Source organism: Anthonomus grandis, chromosome 4 (assembly GCF_022605725.1).
Source record: "Anthonomus grandis grandis chromosome 4, icAntGran1.3, whole genome shotgun sequence".
NCBI lineage: Eukaryota > Metazoa > Arthropoda > Insecta > Coleoptera > Curculionidae > Anthonomus > Anthonomus grandis.
The window spans coordinates 9,634,226-9,653,310 of NC_065549.1; the positions used below are offsets into that span (position 1 = coordinate 9,634,226).

A 19,085-nucleotide genomic window follows, 5' to 3' on the forward strand; every position below is an offset into this window, starting at 1 on the left:
ATCTCTTATCAGTTACATGAATAAGACATATATTAAATGAAAACCCGATCAAGTAAACCCAGCCAATGTAGAGTAACATCTCACAATACAAAATCGTGACCAGACCATCTCAGCAAGCGGTACCGGTTTCTAATATAAAAATCGCCAATTCTATACTTCATACTTGTAGTTTAAAATTATATCACGATGTGGTACCATCATTACCTAGTGGTTCTAGTACTAGTGCCGTCGATTCGGTTGGAAACGCTCCCAAGCAAACCCGGATGGATACCTGTGTACCTCATAGACGATCTTAGTGATAAACCTCATAAACCAGTTACTACTGAGGATGGCAAAGTGACGAAACGAGGTACTCTTTTACAAAATCCCGTGAATTTCGATGATGCAGGAGACGGAGTATATTTTAAGCCCGCGGATGGAAAAGCTGTTCCTGAAGGAGAGGTAAGTGAACATTTATGAACAATACCCACAAATTAACTTAAAAGAAAGGCGCACAACTTGGCAACTCTCTCATAATATTATGAGATGAATCAAGATCATTCAGGTTTGTAGCAAAAGCAGTTAGTCAAGATTTCTGTAGGTGAAAGATTCCACCATTGACTAGGGAAGATGATTCCATTGCAATGATCGCAATGGACCAGGAAGTCTTGCTGGGTCAGATGTTTGCATCAAAGTCTACCGAAGACCGTAGGGTCTGCCAACATGGTTTTTGAGAGCCCAGGTTTACTAGGCTCTGAATTTTTCACAGGCATTCGATAGGTTCTGAATGAATCATAAAAACCTTTTAAACAAGTGGTATTCTTATGATTTTCGACCTATTCTCGTTACTTGGCTTGGAAGCTTCTTCGAGAACCGATCCATCTAGGTTATCGTTGATAGACACACCTCACAGAGGTTTCAAATTAACGCCGGTGTCCTTAGGAATACATCTTGCTCCTTATTTTTTACCTGTTATATAACAATGACCTTCACGACAAGACTTTTAGTCCAATTTATAGCTTTGCTGATGAGAGTTCATTGCTGTCTTCCTTTAAATCACCCAACCAGATGACTTCAAGCCTTATTGTGTCTGGGGTTACTATACCGCACTCTTCGTCGGTTCGCTTGATAAGTCTGATGGCTGGAAACTATCTCTCTTAATATGAGCATGTAGCGGTCAGAGATAAAGTAGCATCTCAAAAAGTTGAGGCTTTCTTTCACACGAAAAAGCTGTATGTAGCGCAATAGCATTGAATGCTTTACAAGGCCCAGATTCATCCAACTCTAAAATATTGCTGTTACGTACAGTGCAAATCTCTATCTTGGAATAAATTCACTCAATCAAAGGTGTTTTTTTTTTACAGAAATATGCTCGGCGACGTTTTTCACTAAAAATTGATTTTTTTCGAAATAGATCTTTCCCTACCAGTGCCATGCTCCCATCATCTACATCCCGAAAACGTCGGCTTATACCGAGATTCGAGGAGAATAAAGGGAATGACAGCACTTTAAAAATTCGGAAAAAGTCATTTTTCGACCTCGTTTTTGAGCCCTAATAATGCAAGATCTCGGCTAATATGAAAACTACAAACTTGCTGATAATCTTGTTGGATTAAGAAGGACAAAGCTATGTCAACGTTGTTGGAATTTTCCTGATAGTGTCCATAGAAGCCGAGATATCGCTCTCCAGAGTTTGGAATTTTTTATTTTTCGGGTATACCCTACCTTATCAAAATGTTTCACCAAAAATTGATTTTTGTTTAAATTGATCTAACTATACCAGCGACTTGGTCCCATTATCTTTATCACAAACACAGGGCTATAACGGGATTCGAGCAGAATTAAGGAAATGAGAGCACTTTAAAAATTCAGAAATAGTCATTTTTTGACCTCCTTTTTGAGCATAAAAATGATTCTTAAAAATGCGGGATCTCACCTAATAGAAAACTTTATCCTTGCAGATGATCCCGTCATCAGTTGGTAGTAGATTAGACTTTTGCGAAAAATTTGTACTCAATTTTTAAGAAAATTTGCAAGATAGTTTGTTCATCAACTGCCTGGAATAAATGAAATCCTATTGGATTCAGTACTTGAAAGGCCTGGAATCAGTTAAATGCTGCTTTTCTAGGTATTTGTAGATATTTTGTTACTCAGGTGCCTAGCGGTTTTCTTAAAAAAAATCGATGATGTTGAGACCGAGCATATTTGCGAAAAAAAGAACACCTTTGATTTATTCCAAGTTAGAGACACGCACTATATAGACTGCATGCAAACATACTTTGAAGCTGCTTGATTTCATCTAGAAGAGGGCCATACATCTTTTGGGAGATCCAGAGGTCATTGGAATCTTGGACAATTTGACGCATAAAAAAAAGGTGGTGGACCTGACTTTTTAGAATAGATTTACTCGAGAGGCAGATGCGACTCATAAATGAACGTCGCTATATCGAGTCTACAACTTGCAAAACTTTAGTAAAAATATACACAGACGCCTTGGTAGTACTGGCGATAGTTGTGATACTCGAGTACCATAGGGCTTGCCCTTTGGTAAAAAAGAACATGGTACTGCACAAAACGAATTTACCATGATTAAATCATCCTTCTCTATTGCAAGATGTTCTTTGTTCATTTACCCCATTCCTAGCATCATTACCATATATTACAATATCTTCAACAATTAAGGTTTCTTCTATGACATTTTCATTTTCCTAAACTAACTAAGAGAGAAAAAACTGAGACATATAATTTTTTATAGCATCTAATAGCATCTCGCCCCAAACGCTCTCCATACGGCTCAGGAGGCTCTGGAGCATACGGCGGTGGTACCGGAGGAGGCTTTGGAGGCGGGGGAGGAGGCGGAGGTGGAGGTGGTGGAGGCTTTGGTGGAGGTGGTGGCTTCGGCTTTGGAGGCGGAGCTGGAGGTGGTGGAACCGGCCTCTTAGGTAATCTAGGTGGTCTTTTGTCTGGGTTAAAGAGAGCTGGAGCAGGAGGAGGTAAGAATATCATATTTACTATACACAAAGAATAATATTAAACAATTTTAGGCGGTTCTGGAGGAGGTGCGTATGCTTCAAGCAGCAGTGGATCATTTGGTGGTGGTAGCGCCGGTGGAGGCGGATTTGGAGGCTCTGGTACTTTATTTCTATAAATTACATAAGCCAAGTCTCAAAACAGTTTTACCACTAACAAAACCAAACAATACCAAAATTATATTGCTTACCATAAACCTGGCAATAAAGTTAAACCAATTGTCTCAGATCCTAGGATTAGACCAATTATCTGGCCTCTCTAGGATCTCCAACTTACATTTTAAACTTTTTGGTGCAGCAATTTGAGACATTAAAATCACCTTATAAATGTTTTCAAGTTATAAACAGTCAACAGTGTATTTCAAAAGTCAATAATTTAATTTAAACTGAAAGTGGAATTTTGGAGGAGGGTATCTTCTTCATTCTTAAACTTTCCTATACCAGGGACTTTCGAATTTTAGTTTTAGAATCTGCCGAAGATGCTAACATGTTTTGGTTAGTGTTAAAACTGTTTTTTGATTTAAGTGTCACACTAAAGGTTCCAACCAGAGGTCTATATAAGCCAAGTTTGAAATAAATAATATATTTCAGGTGGGTCAGGTGGTGGCTTAGGAGGTGGTTTAGGAGGAGGCTCAAGTGGTGGCTTAGAAGGTGGTTTAGGAGGAGGCTCAGGAGGTAGCCTAGGAGGTGGCTCATCAGGCGGATACAGCGGGTCAGGTAAATAGTCTTTACATTGTTTACGGCACCTCTAAACAGTTCGGTCAATGTTAGTCCGGATCATTAGTGTAGGTTATGCATCCATGAGTGTCCTCTTCTTGTGGATCCCTTTGTACTGTCGACTCTTCCTTGAACTATTAACTGTAGAAGGTGAACTTAGTAAGCCTCATGATATGTCCGGGGTTTTCAAGCTTCAATTTTTTACAGTGAAAATTATTTCTTTGCTTTTGTCTGTTCTCTGCATTACTTTCATGTGAGTGATATGGTTCGTCCAAGAAATCCGGGAAATGCGGCAATATTTCCACAGCTCTAAGGATTATAATTTCTTTAAGGCAGTGTCCTTTGTTTGGTTGTTTCATGATAATTACATCCAAGGTGATTGTATTCTGGTGATGAGAATGCATTTAGTTTTGGTTGTATTTAGTTTAGTAAGAAGTTAACTTGACTTGCTGTATGTATGCTTTGCATAAGTCTTTAAAACTCGTTGGAGTTATTTGCGATAATAACTTATCATCAGCATATCTAATATTATTGGTTATCTCTCTAGTCAAAGTGATCGGAAACTTCTCTCTTGAAAAAGGGCTTCTCTGAAGATCAAAGTACCCCACCTCAAAATAGCGCTTTAAAACAATTATGGATCCGCACTAAAGTTAGTGGAAAAGTGCTATGTTTCTTAAAAATTCTAGTTACTAAAACTAAGGCACCGTGGATTACTGATAGCATTCGGTTTATGATGAAATTATGGCAGAATGAACTGAAGAATCACTTAATGAATAGAAACAACATCGTAACTTTGTAACTAGCGCTATATGTAATGAAAGGAAAGCTTATCTAAATCATAAATTTCAAGTAGACCCAGCATCATTTTGGAAGATCTTGAATGGGCGTAACGTTACTTCTAAAGCATCAAATTCTCTTGCAAATCATAAGCTTACAAACGCCGAACATTTTAATTATTTTTTTATTAATAGTATTTCAAAAGGTAATGTAATTTCCATAAATAATAAAATTAAAAGTAAATATAAAAACATATATGAATGCATTATGTTTATATTTAAAGCAATTGGTGAACAGAAAGTTAAAAAAATGATATTTGCCATTTCCACGAGACTATCATGGTTTACATTATCAAACCTTTTAGAGAAGTCCATGAAGTATAAGTGGACATCCTTGTGCTTAGACCATTAGATCGTAGTAAAAGATCGCGTCTTTTATGCTTAATGCGCTTCGGAATCCAAAATGTGACTTTGATATATTTGCTTGGCATTTGTTACAAATTCTATTGTATACGGTTTTGGTGGAAATTTTGATAATGAAATTTATCGGGCCCCCTTTGCGCTTGATGTTTTAGGCATGGCTACTAACTACTATTAAAGAATGATCGTAGCCATTCCTTTGGAATCTTCCCTTTGTCGTAAAAGGCAGGGCAGAAAATCGAGTTGGCGGTTGTTTTTGAGCGATAAAAAACCTTTTTCCGCCTTAACCCTTAGTATTTAGGGTTCAGACATTGTGGTCTTCTGTCACTCTATGTTCATCGTTAAAAGTCCTTCTACGTAATCCTTCCATGTATTAATGAGATTCAAGTCGTCTAATATAATGTTTCCGTCTTCATCTATTATTCTCAGGTGGAGATTATTGTTTTTTCTTTTAGTTGTTAACTCTATGATCCTTTAATATGTATTTTTTAGTCATATCTTCTATCACATTCTTCGATTTCACTGTATGTATTTCTCTTTTAGCCAACGTTCCTCCGCTTTCTTTATCGTTGTTTTTATATTATAAACTGTTTATTATTTATTACATTGAAGGACTAGAGTTAGTAAACAACAACTTTGTTTGAGTTTAACATGTGCTCAGGGACAAGAGGGTATTTTGTCTACAAAAATTAATACTGATTCTTTGTTGTCAAGTCTACACACATTTTCAAAAATAACATCTTTAAACCAATAAAAATTAATAACACTTTTAGGCCTAAAAGCGCTTCTAAAAAAATTGTAATGGCAACACCACAAAAAGCTCAACGATACGCGAAATGCCATGTTGTCTAATGTACACGCGGCATTTTTGAAGTTCTATGTTTTTTCTTAATTTTTTGATTAAAGAAAAAAAAAGGTCTCATAACTGTTACCATGGTAAAAACCTGTACTGTTTGTACCACACCATAAAAAAATGTGATTCAAGCTGATCTTTTTACAAGTAAATACCAATACTGTCTTAACATCATATCAAGGGAGAACCGTCATCATAAACGTAGAATAGGAGATCATAGAAATAAACCTAAATAAAAACTTAAATGTGAAGTATGTGAGAAATACAAGAGTCTCTATATTTTTAAATTCAAATATTTTTTTAAAACTAATTATATATTTTAATTGGCTATAAAGAATAAAAAACTCGAGTTTTGTCTATAGTTTTATAACAGAACGGATTTTATGCTTTTTTGTTGTCTTAACCGAAAAATGGCATATTAACATGTTAAAAATGTGTATCTTAGAACCTAACTTATTAAAAATATTATAATAAATATAAAATATTTAATTTTCGTAAAAATGCTTTTTATTAGATAATCTGTACGTTAAAAAAGAGCATAAAGGGTTAATAAACGATAATATTGTTTAGATTTAAAATATAATTTATTATTAATAAATATTTTTTGACGATGCCACAGGTAAAGATTCCTTGTGTCGATAGCATCAGCAATGCAATTAAGCGGCGTTGCGATGTTGTTGCACTTTTCTCTAATATAAGTTATCTACATTTATTTAGCTTTGTATATTGACTTTTGTTAGAGGGGTTTTAATTTACTGGGTTTCGAAGGACCACCTGTTCTCTCACACAACTTAAATACGATTGTTAAATGATATACATTGATTTGTTTTTGATAATTAGGCTACTAAACGTTTACGTTAATCGATTATATATAATCACTTCGCTTTCTGACAGACATGTTCTAATGATAATGAAGTCTCCCGTCTCCCTTTACCTCTACCGAAATTTTGTACAGGGCTTAACAACTTCTTTAGAGGGTATCTGATCATATTGTTTAAAAAAAATGCATCATATTTTACTAAAGAGTTTGCATCAGAGATGTTGCAAGCAAACAAAGTGAAAATTACCTTTCAATGTTCTAAGGTTTTTTGCTTTATACAGTAAAACATATCCAACAAATACGACAAACTATACTTTGATCTTTATTAGGTGGTGCAGGAGGTGGTCTCGGTGGAGGCGGAGGTGGAGGTGGTGGCAGTGGATTCGGAGGTGGCGCTGGCCATGGTACTTCTGGAGGACTTGGAGGTAGTGGTGGTTACTCCGGCGGAGGCCTAGGAGGTAGTGGAGGTCATGCTGGTTCCGGAGGTTATGCAGGTGGTACTGGCGCAGGCTTAGGAGGAGGCGGAGGATTTGGAAGTGGAGGCGGATTAGGAGGTGGTTTAGGTGGTGGAACTGGAGGCGCCACAGGTAATAATCCATGAAATTCTCTACAGCATTTTTTTGCAAAAATTCTTAATTTATGTAATTTTTTTAGGCAATATAATTATAACCGGAGGCAAAGGACATGGAGGTGGCGCCGGTAGCGGAGGCGGTTTTGGAGGTGGTCATGGCACAGGAGGCGGATCCTCTGGAGCCTATAGTAGTGGAGGCTCCTCTGGAGGCGGATTCGGTGGTTCTGATGGTTTAGGAGGTGGCGGAGGGTATGGAGGTGCCGCTGGTAAAGGAGGCGGATTTGGTGGTTCAAGTAGTGGTGGATATGGAGGATCCAGTGGCGGTGGATATGGTTCAGGAGGTGGAGGAGGATTGGGAGGCGGAGCAGGAGGCGCTACTGGTAATTACTTTATTTCTTATTTAATAATAAGAGAGAAAAATTAAGTGAAATAAATTACCATTTTTCAATATTTTCCAAAGGCTTAATATGAATATCTAATGTTCCACCCCACACTATTATTTCATAGGTTATGTGAGGCTAATAAGAGCCAGGTAAAGTATCTTTAGATAGGAAGGTTCAAAATATTTAATCGGTTCAACAATAGACTTCCTAATTGGTTTGTTGTATGCTCTATCTATATTAAATCGCAATTAAGTATATAATATAATGAATTTTTTTCAATAATAAGCTCTTGGTAGTGAAGAAGAGAGTCAGCGTAAGGTTCAAATGCTATAAAATATTTTTTTTTCAAACTTTACTGTCCAAATATGATGTTAAACCATTTAAAAATTATAGGTAGGTCTTGTTCAACTTTTACAGCTTTCCAGTATTTACTTCTACATAATATTTCAGTGCCATCAGCAAAGCAAATTAATTTTCCATTGGATATAATATTAAATTAATTAATTATATAGAACAAAATCATCATTGCCTTTAATGTTTACTTATTGGGTTCGCTCACAAAAGTAACTTTCTAGCGGAATAAGTGTAATGTGTAACCTCTAATGCCAGTCCCTTTCAGTATTTCCAGTATTTTAGGATGATCGACAATGTCGAATGCCTTGGCTAAATCCACAAAGACAGACAAAGCTTCTTTCAAAGAAAAATATTTATGTTATTCGTATGGTTAAGCAAGGCATCTTCCGTTGACTTGAAATCTTCTTTAAGTCTAGAAAATTTTTGACCAATTTTTCCTGGCTGTTTTTAATAATTAATAGGCTTGAAGGGTTGATGGAAGGCTTAGCGGTAGGTTTATGGATTGTTTAAAAATTTTAAGAAGTTTTCCTGTTTTAAAACATTCATTTATTAGATGTAAAACAGGAGCAGCTTAAAAATATTAGGATTTTTTAAAAGTTTCACGTCTAATTCCCTCGCTTTCAGGATTTTTGCCTTTTTTTAAATACTTTCCTCTCAACCTTTTTATTATAACGATATTAAATACAATAAATGACTATTGAAAGATTTTTGATTTCTTCTATTTTTCCTTCGCACCTCAATACCAACATTCTTGAAATATCCATTAAAACATTCTGTCATATCTTTTCTATTTGACAGAGTTTGCGCATTAATTTCAAGATCACATAATTCTTCTATTTTTTTTTCTCATTTAAAACCTTTTTAAAATTCTTCCATAGTTTATTGATTTTCTCCATATTTTTGTGCAATTTACCTATATAATATGTTATATAAGCCTGGTTCAGCACATTATTTAAAGTGTATCGGTAATCTTTATATTGACGCATATAATCTTGATTCGTTGAAATTTTTTTTGTTTTATTAAAAATATATTTTCTTTATATCGTTTGGTAGGTTCGGTGAATATTATAGGAGGACCCTCAGGTAGTTTGGGTGGTGGTGGAGGACACGGGGGTGGTCTTGGAGGTGGATTTGGTGGTTCAGGAGGACATGGTGGTAGTTCAGGAGGTGGCTTTGGTGGCTCAGGAGGTGGAGCAGGAGGTGGATTAGGTGGTTTTGGAGGTGGAGCAGGCGCAGGATTAGGAGGAGGTGGAGGTTATGGAGGTGGACTTGGTGGTGGACTCGGTGGAGCCACTGGTAAGGAATAAGTAAATTTTTTAAAAGAACATCAATTTACACGCGCTTGGTTCGTAGGTTCAGTGAATATCATAGGAGGACCCTCCGGAGGTGGAGGTGGTCATGGAGGTGGATTCGGAGGCGCTACCGGTGGCGGTTCTGGAGGTAGTGGTGGTTTTGGTGGCTCTGGAGGTAATCAATAAAAATTCCTTTAGGTGTAAACATTTTCTGAAAAAATATCTTTAGGATATGCAGGTGGTAAAGGAGGCGGTAGCGGAGGCTTCGGAGGTGGTTTTGGAGGAGGTTAGTCTCACTTAATCAATATAAAATAACACTTTTTAAAATAAACAATTTTAGGTGGAGGTTTTGGAGGTGGTGCAGGAGGCGGATTAGGTGGAGTTGGTGGCTCTGGAGGCCATGGAGGTTTAGGCGGAGGCGGTTTTGGACACGGCGATGACTCCGGAGGGTCAGGCGGATGCTCTGGAGGTTGCGGAGGAGGTGGAGGTGGTAAAAGCGGAGCGTATGCTTCTGCCAGTGCATCAGCTTCAGCATCCGCTAAAAGTGGAAGTTAGTAAGTGTAGGAGTTAAAATTATAAGGAGCTCTTTTTATTTATGTTCTTTTTTTTAGTGGAAAGTGATTCCAGAGCCCTACTGAACTTTAGGGATATAGCTTTAGTTAAATAAGATATTTTTGCTTTTGTGATAAATGGGAACTGACATTATAGTTTTTATATAATAATCTTAGAGTTTTATTTTCAAAAACTTTAACAATTAAACTATTATTTATAACATGAAAATGAAAAAAAAACTTCCTGGTTTATTTAGGGCCGGCTCTTCTAGTTCCTTTAGTAGCTGCTGGAACGATAGAACTCTCTTCGCTCTTTGATCTACAAAGAAAAAATATTCTGTTTATATTATTGCAGTGACCTATCCCAGAAATTCTTCTTAACTGAGATGAGGCAAGTTTAACTTAATAAAATAAAACAAGAGTGAAATAAAAATTTTCTCTTTAATACCTTGACATCCTTATAAGGGTTTCTCGGGAACGCATTATGAATACAAGTTCTGCGTAGAGTAGTTCTTCTAACTCGTAATATCCCATATCTCTTGCTATACACACCTCCATACATTTCTAAAATAAAGATAGACATAGACTCTTATGGTACAACTAAGGAGCTAGCGGCAACCCTGGATTCACCACACTAAAAAACGAATATACCCGAGCGATAACGGTAGCAGCTGCTCCTTCACCATTCTGTCCAGATGAAGCTTAGACAGGTTTTATAAAGAGACTATTTTAGAGTATATAAAAGGACAACGGTTTAGAATAAAGAACAATTATTTAGAATGTTTTAAGTATCTAATATGACCAGTTCAATATTCTGAAGCTATGTATAGTCTATCCGCAGCAGCGGTGTAATTTTTTCTATCATAATAAAGTTCTTTTTTGAAGTTTTAAATTAAATTATCACATAAATAAGTGAACTGTTTAAAGTATAAAAAAATATAATAATGAAATATGAATTAAGAAGAAGAGGAGAAGAAGTCAAAACTCTCACGTATAAATATGATGTAAGTGATGTTCTGAATATTTGCTTTAATACCGTGACATTCTTTTAAGGGTTTCTTGGGAATTTATTTTGTATACGAGTTCTACGTAGAGCAGTTTTTCTAACTCGTAATTGCATAAATTTCTTGTAATAAACACCTCCATACATTTCTAAAATAAAGTTGGACATAGAATCTTACGGTACAACTATAAATCTAGCGACAACCCTGGATTCGCCACGCCAAAAAACGAATATACCCGAGTGTTAACGATATTAGCAGATCCTTCACCATTCTATCCAGATTGTTCTTATAAAGCTTAGACAGCTTTTGTATAAAGACTATTTTAGAGTATAATGGTCCAGAATAGAGGACAATGTTTCAGAATAAAGCACAGTTAGTCAGAATGATGCGCAGGTGTTCAAAATGGATTTTAGTAGTAAAAGAAGATAACGTTGTAAGGATCTAATATCACTAGTTCAATATTCTGAAGCTATGTAAATAGTCTATACGCAGCAGGAGCTTCATTTTCTTTATCATAACAAAAAATTTTCTTGAAATTTTAAATTAAAATTTCAATTGAATTATCACATGAAAAAGTGAATTGTTTAAAGCATGCAGGACGAATATGATTATGATATATGTGTTAAGAGAAGAAGAGAAGTAAAAACTCTCAGGGTATTAAGATAGTATTAATGATTTTAAAACCTTGACATTCTATTAAGGGTTTCTCGGGAACGGATTATGAATACGAGTTCTTCCTAAAGCAGTTCTATAAACTCGTATATGTCTTTATTTATTGCTATAAACATATATTTCTAAAATAAAGATAAACATATATTATTATGGTACAATATGGAGCTAGCGGCAACCTTGGATTCACCGCGCCAAAAAACGAATATACCCGAGCGTTAACGATAGCAGTTACTCTTTCACCATTTTGTTCAGATTGTTCTTATGAAGCTTAGACAGGTCTTATATAGAGACTATTTTGGAGTGTGTGAGAGTACAATGGCCCAGAATAAAAGGGACAATTGTTTAGAATGATGCACACACAGATGTTCAAATCTATATCCAAGCTTTGTAAAGACTGTCCAAAGTAGAGGCTTCATTTACTCCATTATCATAAAGTTCTTTGTTAATTTTTTAAATAAAATTTCATTTAAATTATCATATAAAAAGTAAATTTATCAACGTATAAAGGACGAATATGATAATGATATATGGACTAAGAAGAAGTAAAAGCTCTCACGTATAAAGATATTTTTAATATTGTTCTTAATATCTTCTTTCATAACTTGGCATTCTTTTACAGTTTTCTAGGGATTGCATTATATTATAAAACGAGTTCTGCATAAAACTAGTTCTTCTAACTAGTAATTGACAGTATCTCTTACGGTATCTGTGTACGATAGAATCTTACGACACAAATATGGAGCTGCCAACCCTTGATTCGTCACTCCAAAGAACGAATATACCCGAGCGTTAACGATAGCAGTTGCTCTTTCACCATTCTGTCCAGATTATTCTAATAAATCTTAGACAGGTTTTATGTAGCGATTACTTTGAAATTTGTTTTAAATTTAAGTAAAGTTTGTTCACAGCACTTAAGATTGATGCTTAATAAAATTTGCTGTAACTTTTTTACTGGTGTAGTTAGGTACATGATTTTAGTAAACCTGAATAACCCAACATTTATCTGCTCTCATAAAATCCCCTAAAAGCTTAGTAAATTCATGTTAAAATTCAATCATATGAGCAACATAGTTATTTCAATTATATACGATGAGTATGATAATGATAATATTTAATTTAAGGAGAAGAAGCTCTCCCATAATAAAATATATTTAATAATGTTCTCAATATAATAACCGACTAAATTAATATATTAAGATCAATAATTTATGTTTATTACTACCTAAGATCAAACAGACCGATAATGTTTACCCTTTAATCCGTCTCTTGCCCTAATTACTATGTCGATAGATATGCAATTATTAACCTTAATAGGTTTACATATAATTATATTACATCTGACAAGCCTTAATTAAATTATTTTAAGCAGAAAGACTACTTACATCCCACAAACCGACCGAATCGGGTAAGTCTTCGACCCAAATCTCATCCACTTCTATCCTGAATCCTCTTATTACTTCTATGACCAAGAAAAAATAAATCAGGTATAGTCCTAAGATCCTAAAAAGTGATTTGTTGATATGTAATAAATATTTACGTATTGGTTCAAAGAAACCACCAAAAGCAGAATAGAGATTAAGAGAAAAAAATTAAATTTTTCAGTTGTTTTTTTTTAAATTTAATATCTCACAAAGAAATTATTATTAAAGGAGATATAAAGATAATGCAAGAGAAAAAGTAAAAAACTTACCCACTCTGTGTTAACCAATTCAAAGCATCACTAAAAACCCTCTCATTAAACACGTAAAGGACTATAAGATTGTCGCACCGATTATGCACAAGATCCCTAAGATAGTAAAAATAATTATTGTCAACTGCGTGACATTCTTCTCGTAACTCCCACCTGAGATAAAAATTAATATTGAACCAACTATTCAAAGCGTTATATGATTATTTACCATTTCTCACCAGTTGGACTAACAGAGAGTTTAAGCAAGAGATGTCTCATAACTCTGGGATCGCGTAATTTTTTATTGGCATCTACATCATCCAAATCTATTATGAGGTCATTTTCTTCATCTATTTGTTGGTCACCTTAAAATGAAGAAACATTAGGTTCAGTTTTTCTATCGAAGTTACAGATGGAAACTGTAGATTCTGGAGAAATCCATCTTAGGGTCCCAATGACCATGAAGAATCTTGCACATAACAATATAGAGATGAATATTAGGAATCAAAGAACTCTTTCAGAAGCTTCAAAAAAAAACAATAATATAAGGTAATTCAAAGGTTGATTGAACGAAAAAACTCGTGGTCAATATATTTGAACCTAGCGCAAATATTGTCATTGAGCCAAACAGATTTTATATGATCCAGAAACCTCTACAGTCCAAAAATATTGATTATTAAGGTTTTTTTTTCGTTTTTTAGCCTTGTGCTTGGCACATTTAGCCACGTGTTACAATATAAGAACTCATACATAATAGAACAGGTTGCTAATATAGTATTTAGAAAATTATACCTTTGGGTAGTAAGACATTGTATCTAATAAAAGGAGTATAAAAGAAGGAAGAGGTTATTAAGGTAATTATAAGAATAACTATCTACACTCTGGGATCGTCCTAAACCAAAAGCAGTTAGGGGCATCTAGATTTTAAGCTCTTTGCTTTGTCTTTCTCTCTCTCTCTTTCATCCAAAAGAACCTGCAATCAAATTTCGTTAGAGATGTGAGAAGTATAGGAAAGCTACTGTGGTCTTTGGAAACTTAAATTAAGAAGAATAGTTTCACCTAATTTACTCATACGTATTTTTTTAATCTACTACCAAGCTAATGTATCAAGAAGATGGAAAACTTTAGTCTTTTTTTCCAAACTAAATACTATTTTTCTTTATTTAATTAGAATCAATCAATCAATCAATTAATTAAAGGGTGATTAATTTTACTGTAACTAAAGGGGTCCATTCACTAGCGAGCGCGGTTGGACAACGAGGTTGGCCCAACGTTGGCGGTTATGGCGACTCAGTGGCGATCCACGCTGGCCAACGAAGTTGTGGTTATCTATTCTGTGATTGTTCGTATACACAGTGAAAACAAAAGTTTTGTATTATCATCGATTTTTTTATTGAATAAAGTTCTTTTTGCGAATCATGCCACTAACAAAAAAGCAATTACTAGCTGTCGTGTTAATTATGGAAAATGATGGTAATACTGTGAAAAAGAAAAAAAAAGTTTGGGTGAAAGAATGGTTAAAAAACAGAGAGCAATGTTCAGATTTGAATTTATTAAGAGAGTTAAGAATATCACACTCTGATGACTACCGGAATTTTCTGAGAATGGATGAAAACACTTTCATCAAGTTGCTGGAAATGGTAAGACCATTAATATCAAAGCAAGATACAAAACTTCGTCAGGCTGTATCAGCCGAGGAAAGCTTAATTACTATTTTAAGGTAAAATAATATTATCATTGTATGTAGTATACAAGTAGATAGCAGATTAAAATTTTAAGTTCGTAAAATTAGGTTTGGCATTTTTTCTAAACAAATTTCTTTTCTCTCAGATTTCTGGCGACTGGTCGATCCTTTGAATGTTTAAAGTTCTCAATGAGAATTTCTCCGCAATTATTAGGAAGAATTATTCCAGAAATATGTGAAGCTATATATCAGGTTTTAACAAAAAAATATATGAAGGTGAGATTTTTTGTTTATAATATTTTTAATACACATTATATTCAGTAACATAAATAAAAATTCTTATAATCTGTTCATAAGTCAAACTTAAATTATCTTCTATATTATATATATATTGTCATAAACTACAACTTAAAAAAAACGAAATTGCTTTTAGCACTAAAAGAATTCACAAAACAATTAGAACTTTTAGAATAACAAAAAGAAAATTCCGATCACTTCATTTTATGGAGTGAAATTCGTTAAATATTGTGTCACATTATGGAAAGTTTGGGATTGGGAATTGTCACAGTTTGAAGAATGAGATGAATTATGGTTCGGAGATGGTCGAGAGTCGTACATATCGGAGTCCAAAGATCCATAATTTGGGGATTCAGGGAAGATCATAGCTTTTGGGTTGACGAAAGTTATTTTTTGGAAATTGGATACCATCATTACGTTGCGATTGTGGAGAATGGTTATTTTGCTGGTGAGAAGAGTAATAGATATTGGATTAAGGATTTTGGGTTCTGGATTGTAAAGACCCATAACTTTGGTTTTGAGAAGAGGTAAAATTTTTAAATTTAGAAGAGTTAGGGTTTTGCGGTTGATTAAAATATTTTTTTTGAGATTGAGAGGAGTCACAAAGTTGCAGCCGTAAAGGATTTCCCAGAATGACGTGATGTGGGGCGATTTAGGGTTTGAGGCATGTCACAGTTTATATCTTGGTTTTGGGTTGAGGCCTGTCATAGTTTTGGGGAAACGGTAAAGGTGTCAAAGCAATAAAAGATTTTGGATATGAGCTGACCTGGCTATGCAAAACTGAATTGACATTAAATGTTGAAAACTGTTGTTTTGGAATATACGGGTTTTGAGGTTGAGTTTGTGACAATGTTGAATGTTCGCTAAGTTGATTCAAAGCTGCTTTAAACAGTGCCGTATTTATGATATTTTCACAATAAAGTCTTTGTTCCTCTGAAAGTTTTTTTAACTTGGCTGCCACAGTCACTGCATATGCATCATATTCATCTTCATTAGCTAACGCAGCATAGGCTCTCTTCAGAATCACCTTTTTTTTTATCTTTTGACCCCTTTTTCACATTTTTTATCACTGGCGTTTCTTCCGAATAATCCTAAAAACATATTTTATTTTTAATTTCCAAATACAGAAAACGAATGGATGGAAATCGGAAAGGAGTTTGAACAAAAATGGAATTTTCCAAACTGTGGCGGTGCGATTGACGGGAAGCATATTTGAATCAAATGCCCACCCAAAAGTGGATCATAATACTACAATTATAAACATTTTTTTAGTATCATATTGATAGCTATCGTAAACGCAAATTATGAGTTTAATTACGTGAACGTTGGAACAAATGGACGAATGTCCGATAGAGGAGTTATCGAACAGACATCATTTTATAAAAAATTAAACGAAGAAACCTTAAATCTACCAAAACCAGAGGAAAATGTTGAAAATTTGAATTTATGTTTTTGTTGCTGATGATGCATTTGGACTGCATAAGAACATCGTAAAGCTTATGAGCAAAGAGTATTTAATTACCGTTTATCACATGCCAGGCGCATTGTGGAAAATGCTTTTGGGATAATGGCAAGTAGATTTAGAATGTTGTCAACAGAGATAAATCTAATACCTGAAAAAGTTGATAAAATTGTACTAGCTTGTTGCATACTTCACAATTTCTTAAGGAGAGAAAGTAGTACTTACATAAGCACTTTGTCTGTTGACTATGAAAATACAGAAACAGGCGATAGTGTATATGGAGAATGGAGGAATGAATCTAAGTTAATTCACGGGCTAAAGAATACCAACAGCAAGAATTGCACAAAAGATGCCAAACAAAATAGATGTAATTATATGAATTATTTCAATACAATTGGTATTGTACCTTGGCAAAATAAAATGTTGTAGAAATATATATAATTAATCAATAGGTACCTCCGTCAAGTCTTCATCTTCATCGCCTATATCATTCGAAATGTTTTTCCTGGTTTCCTCCTGATCTGCTGTGAAGAGAAGTAAGTTTTAAAACCATAAAGTTGGTTCATTTTGTTCAGCTTCATCACCGCCCATTCCGGATTTAACATATTTTATTTTTTTCAACTCTCTTCGGAAGGAAGAACGTTTTGATTTTTCGATACCAAATCGTCCCAACCCAACCCTTCTCTTTTAGAAGTCGATTGGAATACTCAGGAGTCTTGATTTTCCACAATGCATTATGTTCTTTATAAATATTAATAAACTCTCTTATAAATTCAACTTCATTAAGTTTTTTTTGAGCCAACCGCACTCGCCAGTGAATGGGCCCCTTAAAACATTGCTTGTGCCTTGATTACTTTCGTATTTCGACGTAATATAATTAAATGCAAACAACTAATTAATTAGCTTTATTTCTGAATACATTTATTTCTGATTTCTGACTCAGCTAATTCATGTACGATAATAATTTAAGAACAATTAATTAGGTAAAAAATGATAATTTTATTGCAACTAAAACATTTTACTTGTTGCACTGCTTTCGTTGGCATTTGGACGTAATATAAATTAATGCAAATAACTAATTAATTAAAAATTCTGCTTCATAGCAAAACTAATTTATTTAGGGTTTTTTGTCTAGCTAATTCGTGAAAAATAATTTAAGAGTAATTAATTAATTAAAAATCATTAATTTATTGTAACTAAAACATCTTGCTTGGTGAACAGATTTACTTAGTGTTTAGACGTAATTTAATTAAACGTAAATAACTAGTTAATTAATGATACCGTTGCATGGCAATATTAATTTATTTACGGTTTTTGGCCCAGCTAATTTATGTAAGATAATTTAAGAATAAATAGTTAATTAAAAATAATTAATCAATCAAATGTCGTTAGAGATCTTGCTGACGAGTATCAAAAGGGAAATGTAAGGCCATCGAATAATTCAGAGACAAAAAGTAAAGAAAGACTGGATTAATCTACAGGAACATAATCCAATCTTGAAAAAAATAAAATAATGAATAAGTTCGATGAAAGATGAGCAGGAGCAAAAATTTTGTAATAATAATTTAGCATTTTACTAACTATATGACTCGGCCATAATACTCAAAGCCTCAGCCTCCCCCTCTTTAGTGATCAGTAGAAATTTGGGAAATGTATAGTCCAACCAAAGCTCAGAGTCTGCAGTTACGTTTGATTCTAACATTTTTAACAGCAGCTCTCTTCGTTTATCTGGTAGAGGATGAATTACGCTTCTTTGTCTGAATATTCCTTCCTTTACCTTACCGCCGTGACCCACGTGACTGAAGGTTATTTCTATCAACATCACGTAAGGTTTTTCTATAAGAAATTCGTGTTTGTTAGTCAAAGTATTATTAATTTTTTTTTTAATTTTACTCGATAAAAGTTGGTCTCTTAATTCCTTGAATGCTCCAGGTGATATTTTCCATGTGGTTAGACTTTGTGTGGACCACTTCACTGCTATTACGTCCTCTGCTTCATATCCACCGAACATATCTTGGGCGAAAGGAATGTTATTGAAGATGTTAGTAAGATTTTTGTATTCATCTGTGGTAAATCTATGGATTCAAGAAAACTGTAATTAATGAGATTTCACACTAAATTTGCGATGCTATTTTTTTTTTGTAAAAATTGGCTAAAGGCTTGCTAAGTAAATCGATTAATCCCTTTTACCTTCTTTTATATTAAAGACCAAATCAATATCACCCAAGATAACTAGATGATTATCAAACTGAAAGAATTTATTTGTGCCTTTTATTTTTCTCACAATCTAGATCTAGATTTTGGGAACGATGAATGATCTAACGGCAATTGATTAAATAGGAAGAAAAATTAAAATCGTTGAAATTTTATTTTAATTTTAAATATTCCTATTTTTATGAAGTTTGCATCAAGCGATTTTGATTTTTTAGTGATTTTAAAGAAAAAAAAAAGGAATAATTTTAAAATACATGAATTCAAATAAATAAATATAAAACAGTAAACATAATTTAATTGTAATTACCAAATTAAATTTGGTGATTTAAAGATAATGA

General features: G+C 34.1%; 2 protein-coding genes across 5 annotated transcripts in view; one reads left to right on the top strand and one right to left on the bottom strand.

The window, feature by feature from the left end:
• The first annotated feature begins 154 nt into the window (after positions 1-154).
• Positions 155-9,916, top strand: LOC126735062 (uncharacterized). Of its 2 annotated transcripts, XM_050438954.1 has the most exons (12): positions 155-441; positions 2,735-2,972; positions 3,024-3,110; positions 3,600-3,623; positions 3,660-3,725; positions 6,924-7,181; positions 7,249-7,545; positions 8,956-9,198; positions 9,256-9,369; positions 9,424-9,480; positions 9,535-9,748; positions 9,806-9,916. In XM_050438954.1, exons 1-12 carry the CDS (start codon positions 187-189, stop codon positions 9,813-9,815), a joined length of 1,863 nt encoding a protein of 620 aa, XP_050294911.1. In that variant the 5' UTR covers positions 155-186; the 3' UTR covers positions 9,816-9,916. The 2 variants fall into 2 exon arrangements, with proteins under 2 accessions (XP_050294911.1, XP_050294910.1); XM_050438953.1 differs by having other exon boundaries at positions 3,600-3,725.
• LOC126735060 (piezo-type mechanosensitive ion channel component-like) overlaps positions 9,897-19,085 on the bottom strand; it is a 73,779-nt gene continuing 64,590 nt past the window's right edge. For 2 of the 3 annotated variants that reach the window (XM_050438952.1, XM_050438950.1), the window contains 7 exons: positions 18,427-18,608; positions 18,115-18,369; positions 13,320-13,455; positions 13,112-13,264; positions 12,804-12,921; positions 10,194-10,309; positions 9,897-10,064 (listed from right to left, as the gene is read on the bottom strand). In XM_050438952.1, coding sequence (XP_050294909.1) covers positions 9,995-10,064; positions 10,194-10,309; positions 12,804-12,921; positions 13,112-13,264; positions 13,320-13,455; positions 18,115-18,369; positions 18,427-18,608 — 1,030 coding nt within the window. In that variant the 3' untranslated portion in view covers positions 9,897-9,994. The remainder of the gene's footprint in view (positions 10,065-10,193; positions 10,310-12,803; positions 12,922-13,111; positions 13,265-13,319; positions 13,456-18,114; positions 18,370-18,426; positions 18,609-19,085) is intronic. The other variant, XM_050438951.1, reaches the window with a different exon arrangement.